Here is a 10213-nt window from a genome sequence, read left to right as displayed (position 1 = left end):
CGGGGCCTTCACGGCGAGGTATGAGGGGCCACAGATCGACGAGCTGCAGCCTACCGGCACGCGGGCTGAGAGGGAGAAACGGGAGCAGATCGGTGGGCTTCAGATTTGCCCGCAGCCGTGGCAGGGCGTGTTCCAGGGCAGCAACTGCACAGGAGATGTTCGACCGTTGATGTGGCTGGGCTGCCAGGTCGTGGAATCGCTGCCGGAGCTGTGGATGGGCAGCCATGATGCTGTCCGGCTCGACAAAGGTGACCGTGGTGTTGGCCCTGCTCGCGTGCTCCCGCATCACGCCCTTGACTTGCTCCTCGTTTGTTCCGTCGACGACACACGGCACCCCGGGTTTCATGATCCCGGCCTTCTCAGCAGCAATCTCAGCCAGCGTGCTGCCCAGGATGGCCTGGTGGTCGAGCCCGATGTTGGCTATCACCGAGACCAGCACGCTCTCGCTGGGCAGGATGTTCGTGGAGTCCAGCCGGCCGCCCATGCCGACCTCGACGACGCCCACGTCGACTTGTTCCTGCCGAAAGATCTCAAAGGCCGTCGCCGTCAGCAGCTCGAACTCCGTGGCGCCGACTCCCAGGCTCGCGTCCCGCTGCTTGACCTGCTCCTCGACATGGCGGAAGAGCGACTCCTGCACCGCGCGCTCGTTGATGGTGATGCAGTCCCAGCGGTCGACCAGATGCGGCGAGGTAAACGAGCCGCAGCGAAGCCCGCCCGCGGTCAGCAGCGACGACAGATAGCCAGCTATCGATCCTTTGCCGTTGGTGCCGGCGATGTGAATGGCCTTCCAGGCAAGCGAGCTGGCCGGCACCAGGCGGGATATGCGGGCAAGGCCAAGTTCAATCATTCAGCCAATGCCCATGCTAGACCTCCTTTTTTTGCTGTTGGTTTGTCTATCTCCTCCTGCGTCTCTCGTGTCTCGTGTCTCGTCACGTCGTGATCCTCGTCGTCAGGCAGTTCTGCGTCGTTGTTCAATTCAACTTCGAGTCTTTCTCTCTTTTCTTTCTTTTCTTTCGGTTTTTCTTCTTTTGCTTCTTTTTGCGGCTCTTAGTCACGTGAAGTGTTATTCGAGAAGTCGAAGTCGAAGTCGAAGTCGAAGAAGAAGAAGAAGAGACGAAAAGGACGAGAAAGAGAGAGAAAGAGGATATCAAGTAGAAGAGATAGACACAGACAAAGATAATCGCTCTGCTTGACTTCGCTGTCTCGACTTCATCTAATTATCGACAGGGAGGACTTCGCTGAGACTCACTCGCTAAGTCTTCTCGCCAAAAGCCATCCACGACTCGACCAGCGGCGCCTCATTCTGTTAATTCTTCTAACTCTTCTAACTCTTCAGCTCCTGCTCCTGTTTTGCCTTCAGCTAGTCCCGCGTGGCTATTGGTTGTGGTGGCTGAGATTCTTCCTCGTCTCGCGTTTCATCCTCGTATCTCGTCGCTGTAACACCTCGATCGATCGACAAAACCACCACCAGTTCAGCTTCGCTCGTCGCCAGCCGCCAGTTCACTTCCTGCTCGCTCTCGACTCGGTTTCAGGCCCATAATATATCAGTATACCTCCCCTGCTGCCGTGCATCTCGAGATCTACCTGCATTTTCTTTCTTTCTTTCTTCCATTCCGGCCCTTTTTACCCGCATAATCATAATACTCGCCGTTGCTGTGCAATCATGGGTATCCCGTAAGTTGTTTACCACTTGTCATGGACCGAATGAAAACAGTCCAAAACCGCGTCTAATCAGGAATACTAACGGACCGGCAGGCTCGACTACACTCCTCCTGCGTCTCGCTCGCGCCCCAGTGCCGGGTCAGGCGTTCGCGTCTCTGCAGACGCTGGTTCCAAACCGCCGGCCGACCCAACTGCAGCCGCTCGCTCCTCGATTCGACGCAGCCCGCACCCGCAGCCCAGGAGAATATTCGGAAGGGTGCACGCTGCTCGTCGCCCTAACGCCGTCCTTGACCCGAGAGACCGATACCTGATCTTGGATGCTGCCGCCCGGACAGTCGACCGGGACCGCAGCTATGAGAGGGACCCGTCGCTCCCTCGCATCGCCAGAAACCCGATGGTGGACCACAGCACAGGCGGTCCAGACAGCGCGGAGTCACCGGCAGGTCTCAGCCGTCGCGAGATAGGCCGTCGGCTACTGCGAGATAGCGTCAACTACACCTATCCTGGCCGACGGATGAGGATTCCCAGAGACATGCATGGCCAGGACATTCTCCCGCTGGCCGCTCCCAACACTCTTCGAAACCGGCCATCGTACTCGCCCCGGTTTGCACCAGCTCATCCTGAAGACTCCGGCCTTACTAACAGCCTAGAGACCGATGATTCTTCTACCACGGAGGGGACCATGGACGCCAGTATGCCACTTCTGCGTCGCGTGGGCCACCGCTCTGTAGCCACCGCACGGAACTCGCCATCAATAGTACCTGCACTGCCTTTACCCCGGGCCGAGTCTGTCATGTCTACAGATGATGAAGCGCCAGATGTGTCAGACTCCTGGGCTAGGCTGCTCAACACCATCCCCTTGGACAACCATCTTCCCAGTGCAGACTCCTCTTTCACATCTGCCACTGCATCGGCCTCTGCTTCTGCTTCTAGATCGTCTACCGCAGCCCCGACGACTCTCACCCCTAGCTCGTCTTTTGGTTCCACTACCTCTTCACGCCTGCATATAATGTTTGACCCATTCCCGTCCTTTTCTGCAAACTGCGATTATATCTCTTCCTCAGAAAATTCAGACACAGAGGCCGAAGAGGACTTGGAACGGCTTCGAAGCCACAGGCGCCGAAGTCAGCCCCGAAGTCAATCACAATCACAATCGCAGACGCCAACACAGACACAGAACCCAACGCAATCCCAGTCTGAGAGCAACACCCCTACTGATAGTTTTGCACCCACTGCTTCTTCATTCACTCTCGAAAACGAAGCAGCCGGCCTACAGCTACTTCACGACACCCTCAACCTTCTAAGCAGACGAGATGATATTCCAGATGAATGGTGGGCGACCGCTGGCCTAACTCGCATCATTTAATCGCGAACTAAATCGTGAATTAAGCCGTGAGCAAAACGCCGAGTGACCGCACATCCCAATTCTACTTGTCTCCCTGTTGGAAGAGCTGGCCTCTTTTCACTTACTACCACACTTTTTACGCATTATGACTCTTTCCTTCTTCCCGGTTAGATATAAAGGCCATATACATTACCGTGTAGCCTTATCTTATTGTTAAAAAATGGCGGCCTATTTACATTCAGTCTCGGAGGCGACGTCGGATTTTATAGCCAGTTTACTTTACAGCCGCTTCTCTACACTAATATCATTCACATTGAATCCTCAGCCTTGTCCCATGAATACCATCAGCGAGAGGGGAACGCACGGGGTCTGCCAGTCCCGCGGCGCTGGTTAAGCTTAAATCCTGGGACGCCCCACTCTGCATACTATTACAATCGACGGTCAACAAAGACAGCAGCCAAAGTAAGACTGCTTTTGATTAAAAAAGGCTTGGGTAACCCGTTTTTGTGTATATAGTATCCAGGCATGCGTTACATCACAATAAAAACCTTATATACGCAGATGCATGAAAGTTCATCTGCTTATTGTCAAGAGCCCTATAACACAGTATTTCTACTGCCTCAATGTGTATAGATCCCCTTCCTTGGTGGAAAGTAGAACATACCAACTACCCTAGCTTACTTAGGACGATAGTGGGCTAAGAAGGGTCAGTGGGATTGGCCCCCTCAGGCCGTTAAATTTCCTTGCCAGCTTTGTGAGGGGATATATCCAGGTGCCTTTCAGTTGCATGGCCAGGGAGCTCATAGGTCCTGTCATAATATAGTTCTCTCGTTTCCATGGCTATTATGTATCTCCTTAAGGCCTAGATAGCAGCCAAAATGGCCCAATGGTTGAGATATATTGGGTATCGTTGTTTGGTTCCTTTTCTTTGTGATCCCACATCAGGCCGCAGCGCACGCATCTAGGTTAATCTGATTTTAATAAACGATATTATACCAGATGTTGTACCGGGCTAGTCATCCGCTTTGTGGTCATGTTCCTGTTGAGCAGACATCCGTCGGCTTGAGCGTAGTGCTTACGTAAAATCGGTGGACATCCGTCCCGCCGCCAGGGAAGAGCTCCGCGAGAGTAGAAACGAGTCTTCGTCAAGATACTATCCCAGCATTATTGACGGCCAAAGGAGCGGTCAGCATTAGTGTATATCTTCACGTAACCCTTTGATAGGCCGAATATGGACGAACAGGTCGAGCGTTTGGCCCAGAAAGTATGGGGTATGCTTCCATCTATCAAGCGCAGCAAATAGTTGGAACATTCCTCGAGAGCTCACACAAATTCTTCATTGTAGGGGCCTTTCAATCCACGGAGCCGGCAGCGCGCTACATGGTGGGCATCAGCGGCATCCCTGGCTCGGGCAAGACCTCGCTGGCAACAGCTGTCGTCCACCGGCTCAACACCATGAGTCCATCACCGGTGGCAGCCTGTATCGCTATGGATGGCTATCACCTCACACGAGCCCAACTATCGGCCATGCCTGATCCTGTGATCGCCTTTGCCCGCCGCGGGGCAGCATTCACCTTCGATCCAACCAACCTGATAGTGCTCATAAATTCGCTGCGCGACCCGCTGACCACCAGCTCCCCCGTCCTCTACGCGCCTAGCTTCGACCACGCCGTCAAAGATCCTGTAGAAAACGACATCCCTATCCCACCCACGGCTAGGATACTGCTGTTTGAAGGCAACTATCTCGCGCTCAACAAGAAGCCATGGAATGATGCAGCGGCGCTGCTAGACGAGCTGTGGTTTGTGGAGGTGGATTTCGAGGTTGCCAGGCAGAGACTGATCAAGCGACATGTGCGTGCAGGCATTGCAAAGGACGAGGAAGAGGCCGACAAACGGGCACGGGAGAACGACCTGGTCAATGGGCGTGAGATTGTAGACAACCGGCTACCGGTGGCCGAGATTGTCATCAGCAAGGAGGATGCGCATTGGAAGACTTCTTAGTAGTACGTAACTACTCCGTACGCCGTGGTACAACATGTGTCTTCTCTGTCCTCCCTCCGTGTTTCCATAATGTAGATAGACACAGACAGAAATGAAATCTGACACCCAACATGGACATGCCCGGGCCAGCCAGCCAACCAGCGCCGGCGCCCTGGCGGCAGCGGGTAGAATGTTTAGTGGCGAGAGCTAGCGTGTTTGACAACGCCCTGGTCGGCTTGGCAGGGACGAGACGGAAAAAGTAACATCCAGGGACGGACAGAACCCTCGCTCGCTTCTTGCTTTCTCTCTCCCTTAACCACCGTCACTACCACCGGCATCGCTCGTTCAGGCTCGCTCGCTTTCAGCTGTTCGGCTCACCACGCTCATTACTCTGTCTCTCGCTTCATCTCACGCTCGACGCACATCTGTCTCTATCTCTCCCTCTTTCTTCCCCTTTTTTACAGTCTCCTGACACCCACCGACCGCCGTCATGTTCGCCAAATCAGCCCTTGTTTTTCTCTTCTTCGCCCTCTGCAGCCTTGTCATGGCCTCCCCTCCTCCATGTCTTCTCGGGGCAGTCAAGTACGTAGTTCCTCTACCCGCGGATGGGCGAGCTGGCCGGAGTTCCGCGCTAACAAGCCTATGAACAGCACCCAGGGACACCCCGGTGACTTTGAGACTCTTTGCGGTGATGGCAGCACCCGGGTCAATAAGGATCTTGTGAAGCTTTGCGGAAACGATTACAAGGAGGCCCTGAAGGGCTTCACGGATGCTTGCGGCGAGGCCGGATACAAAATCCGTACGTGGAATCCCCGACGTTATACCGCAATCCCTCATTGCGGTCTGTGGTAGTGCCGGAAGAGAACTAACAGACGCCTCTAGATCTCACTCCCATCTCCTCCTCTTCTTCTTCCTCGCCATCTCACACTGCTTCCAGCACCGGCTCCATGACCACCTCCGTTGTCTCTCCCACTTCGACTTCTGGCTCCGGCTCCAGCCCCAGCTCCGGCATGGGATCATCTCCCTCCAGCACCGCCCCTCCAAACAATGTCGGCGCTCTCCAGAAGGCTGACTCGATGTTCGTCGCTCTTGTTGTTGCCATTGTCGGAGCTATTGCCCTGTAAAGCGCTGTTTTTCAATCTTGCTGCCCAGCCCTCTTTCTTGCATCAAATTTGATACTTGTTCTCCGCCTCCGTATTTCTTCCAATATGCAGTACACACACATCCATATTGTATAGTAACAGCCTACCTAGCTGGCCAAATAGAAGCGTCGTGATGTGTGCTGTGTATCCTTTATTCTTCCCTTCCTTGATGTATATCTTGTCTCTTATCAGGTCCAGCCTCCTTAGCTCCACTAACCGCGATCGATCTCTCCAGCCCTTTCAACCATCTGCTGTCTATTTTTCTCTCCCTTCGTGTCTATTTAATAAACCAGATAAGTTCATCATCATCATAATAGAATTTAATAATAAATGTACAATAGAAAGAATAAAAAATAAAATAAAATATAAAAATAAAAATCGCGGTGATATCATCACGTGACCACGTTTTTCTCCCTTATTCTGCCCCGTCTCACCGCGTCCCAAAGAAGCAAGACGCGTCGCTTTCTATAAATTGGAAAATTCTCGCGCTTCGAAAACTGCAACTTGGACACTTTTTCCTGACACCAAAAAAAAGCTACATTCAAACGCAACAGCCATCCATCTCTGCCCACGTCTGCTGGTTCAGAGAGAAGGCAGTCTTGCACAGAAGGAGCATTATCAATCAGACACTCGGAGGGAGAAACTCCTCCTCGTCCTTACATCCCGGTCCCCCGCTGTCGACATTGAGTTAGAGCACGACCGGCAAGATGTTCGTTTATAAGAGAGGTATATGGACAAAGACCCCTTGCAGAGCCGTGTTTGGCTTCAGATGTGTGCTAACATGGTACTAGATGGCCGCAAGGAGCGTGTGCAGTTCGATAAGATCACTGCCCGCGTCTCGAGACTTTGCTATGGCCTCGATCCTGAGCACGTTGATGCTGCTGCTATCACGCAGAGAGTCATCTCCGGTGTTTACCAGGGGGTTACCACAGTTGAGCTCGATAACCTGGTACGTTTACGTTCTTTTTTCTTCTCGTCCTATATTCATCTCTCCCACCCTTAAGCCATGGCAAAGTAACTGACGAGAGCCTCACAGGCTGCCGAAACTGCTGCATACATGACCGTGACCCATCCAGACTATGCCATCCTCGCTGCAAGAATAGCAGTGTCCAACCTCCATAAACAAACCAAGAAGCAGTTCTCGTCCGTCATAGACGATCTGTATCATTATGTCAACCCAAAGAACGGCCGTCCAGCTCCCATGATATCTGAGAAGACTCGCGAGATTGTCATGAAACACGCTGAAGAACTCAACTCGGCTATTGTATACGACCGTGACTTTAACTACCAGTACTTCGGCTTCAAGACACTCGAAAGATCATACTTGCTCAGGACCAACGGCAAAGTTGCTGAACGACCACAGCATATGATAATGCGAGTTGCTGTCGGTATCCATGGCGAGGACGTTGAGAAAGTAATTGAGACATACAATCTCATGTCCCAGAAATACTTCACCCATGCTTCTCCTACTCTCTTCAACGCCGGAACCCCACAGCCGCAAATGGCTTCTTGCTTCCTTATTGATATGAAGGAGGACAGTATCGAAGGTATCTACGACACGCTGAAGACATGTGCTTTGATCTCAAAGACTGCCGGAGGAATTGGGCTTAACGTTCACCGTATCCGTGCCACCGGATCCTATATTGCTGGTACCAATGGCTCCTCTAACGGAATCGTCCCTATGCTTCGTGTGTTCAACAACACTGCCAGATATGTTGACCAGGGCGGAAACAAGCGTCCGGGTGCCTTTGCTATCTACTTGGAGCCATGGCACGCCGATATCTTCGAATTCCTTGACCTTCGCAAGAACCATGGAAAGGAAGAAGTCCGTGCTCGTGATCTCTTCTTGGCCTTGTGGACTCCCGATCTGTTCATGAAGCGAGTTGAAAAGAACGGCGATTGGACTCTTTTCTGCCCTAATGAGGCTCCTGGCTTGGCTGATGTCTATGGAGAAGAGTTTGAGGCTTTGTACGAAAAGTAAGTGCTCTCCGCGTCCCAGAATTCCTTTGATCTAGTATCGCTAACCCATTCTAGATACGAGAAGGATGGTCGAGGCCGATCAACCATTAAGGCCCAGAAGCTGTGGTACGCCATTCTTGAAGCCCAGACGGAGACCGGAAACCCCTTCATGCTTTACAAGGATTCCTGCAACCGAAAGAGCAATCAGAAGAACCTTGGTACTATCCGTAGCTCAAACCTTTGCACAGAGATCGTTGAATACACTGCGCCAGATGAGGTTGCAGTTTGCAACTTGGCATCCATTGCCCTTCCTACCTTTGTGGATGCTGTTCGTGGTGAATACGATTTTGGCAAACTCCATGAAGTGACTCAGGTTGTTGTCAGGAACTTGAACCGAATCATAGATGGGAACCATTATCCCGTCGAGGAGGCACGACGAAGCAACTTCCGTCACCGTCCCATTGCCGTCGGTGTCCAGGGTCTTGCTGATGCTTTCCTCGCTCTCCGACTGCCCTTTGACTCACCTGAAGCCAAGCTTTTGAACATTCAAATCTTTGAGACTCTTTACCATGCCGCGTTGACCGCATCGTGTGAGCTTGCCAAGGCCGATGGCCCATACTCCTCGTATGAAGGTTCTCCTGTATCTCAGGGTATCCTTCAATATGATATGTGGAACGTGACACCAACTGACCTGTGGGACTGGGATTCTCTCAAATCCGATATCTCCAAGCATGGTGTCCGTAACAGTTTGCTGCTTGCACCCATGCCAACTGCCAGCACCAGTCAGATTCTCGGCTTCAACGAGTGTTTTGAACCCTACACCTCCAACATCTACTCACGCCGTGTACTTGCGGGAGAGTTCCAAGTCGTCAACCCATGGCTTCTCAAGGACCTTGTCGACCTTGGCCTGTGGTCCGACAACATGAAGAATCGTATCATCGCTGACGGTGGCTCTATCCAAAACGTCCCTAACATTCCAGCAGACATCAAGGCGCTGTACAAGACTGTTTGGGAAATTTCCCAGCGTACCATTGTTCAAATGGCTGCTGATCGAGGTGCCTTCATCGATCAGTCTCAATCCCTCAACATCCACTTGAAAGAGCCTACTATGGGAAAGATTACCAGTATGCACTTTGCCGGCTGGAAGCTCGGTCTCAAGACCGGCATGTACTACCTCCGTACCATGGCCGCATCCGCTCCGATTCAATTCACCGTGGACCAGGAGCAACTCAAGATCGTTGACACTAACGTTGCACGCACAAATGCATCGGCGAGGAAGCGCGTTGGCACCGCCGTCTCAGGAGGCTCTTACTCCGCCGTCCCACGTCCCATGTACGATGGAACACAGCAGGCAGTTGCAGGCCCTGTTTCTAAAAAGACCGCACCGGATGAGGAATCTAGAACCCCTGTGTCGTCAACCTCAAACACCACTCCTGAAGACAAATCACCAGAGAAGGAAAGCGAACCGGAATCAAAGGAGGAAAAGGACGATGCTCAGACAGAGGCAGACATTTACTCGCAAAAAGTCCTTGCCTGTAAGTTATTACCAATTTCATGTGACTGCTTCATCCAGCATTAAAGCTAATTATTTTATAGGCAGCATTGAGAACAAAGAAGAGTGTGTGATGTGCAGTGGCTAGACGTTCAACTAACTAACGCGAAGATCTCTACAAAGGCGTATGCTACGTACGCTACACATGCCTGCCGTCCTTTAACCAATCGTTCTATTTCCCTTCCCCTTTGCATGGTTTCTCGGTTTCCTTCATGTTGTCTACGAGTCAGATGGATAAGTTAATGTCAAATATAATGTTTTCCTTTGTTACCCTTCCTATATCTCGATTGGATTGGATTGTCGATTCAGCATGTCTCGGCCCTTATACCTCCTACTTGTTATACGTTTTTATCTACACCGTATCTAGAATGTCCAGCTTGCCAATTATTATGATATTAACTAAAAAACAAGGCTATCAAAGCAACCTAACGGTCATGCTGTACATCGTGCTAACTAGATTTGAGGTATGCACGCCTGGTTTATACATCGATGACAGATGTAAAAATCCTGACTATCAACTCCCAATGACCAGCTTATACAAAAAGAAGGATGCAGGGTATATACATTTCAATG

At 51.7% G+C, this 10213-nt stretch overlaps 5 protein-coding genes across 5 annotated transcripts in view; 4 read left to right on the top strand and 1 right to left on the bottom strand.

The window, feature by feature from the left end:
* The window catches only part of MGYG_01857 (folylpolyglutamate synthase), a gene marked incomplete at both ends in the record, with an annotated part of 1328 nt that extends 481 nt beyond the window's left edge, over window positions 1-847 (bottom strand). Inside the window, one exon of the mRNA XM_003177746.1 lies at window positions 55-847. Within this exon, the coding sequence (XP_003177794.1) occupies window positions 55-847 (793 nt within the window). The remainder of the gene's footprint in view (window positions 1-54) is intronic.
* Window positions 848-1663: 816 nt separating this feature from the next.
* Window positions 1664-3028, top strand: MGYG_01856 (hypothetical protein; the record flags this gene model as incomplete). Its single annotated transcript, XM_003177745.1, has 2 exons — window positions 1664-1674; window positions 1756-3028. The coding sequence occupies 2 exons, from the start codon at window positions 1664-1666 to the stop codon at window positions 3026-3028; spliced, it is 1284 nt and encodes a 427-aa protein (XP_003177793.1).
* A 1210-nt stretch (window positions 3029-4238) lies between these two features.
* Window positions 4239-5008, top strand: MGYG_01855 (Aim12p; the record flags this gene model as incomplete). Its single annotated transcript, XM_003177744.1, has 2 exons — window positions 4239-4278; window positions 4353-5008. The coding sequence occupies 2 exons, from the start codon at window positions 4239-4241 to the stop codon at window positions 5006-5008; spliced, it is 696 nt and encodes a 231-aa protein (XP_003177792.1).
* Window positions 5009-5531: 523 nt separating this feature from the next.
* On the top strand, window positions 5532-6111 carry MGYG_01854 (hypothetical protein; the record flags this gene model as incomplete). The annotated part of the gene is made up of 3 exons (XM_003177743.1): window positions 5532-5569; window positions 5638-5786; window positions 5870-6111. 3 exons carry the CDS (start codon window positions 5532-5534, stop codon window positions 6109-6111), a joined length of 429 nt encoding a protein of 142 aa, XP_003177791.1.
* A 799-nt stretch (window positions 6112-6910) lies between these two features.
* Window positions 6911-9728, top strand: MGYG_01853 (ribonucleoside-diphosphate reductase large subunit; the record flags this gene model as incomplete). The annotated part of the gene is made up of 4 exons (XM_003177742.1): window positions 6911-7078; window positions 7166-8106; window positions 8164-9623; window positions 9685-9728. 4 exons carry the CDS (start codon window positions 6911-6913, stop codon window positions 9726-9728), a joined length of 2613 nt encoding a protein of 870 aa, XP_003177790.1.
* Window positions 9729-10213: the final 485 nt, after the last annotated feature.

The sequence above is a fragment of the Nannizzia gypsea genome, genomic scaffold, assembly GCF_000150975.2.
Source record: "Nannizzia gypsea CBS 118893 supercont1.1 genomic scaffold, whole genome shotgun sequence".
Taxonomy (NCBI): domain Eukaryota; kingdom Fungi; phylum Ascomycota; class Eurotiomycetes; order Onygenales; family Arthrodermataceae; genus Nannizzia; species Nannizzia gypsea.
This window is presented reverse-complemented; position numbering and strand designations above follow the sequence as displayed.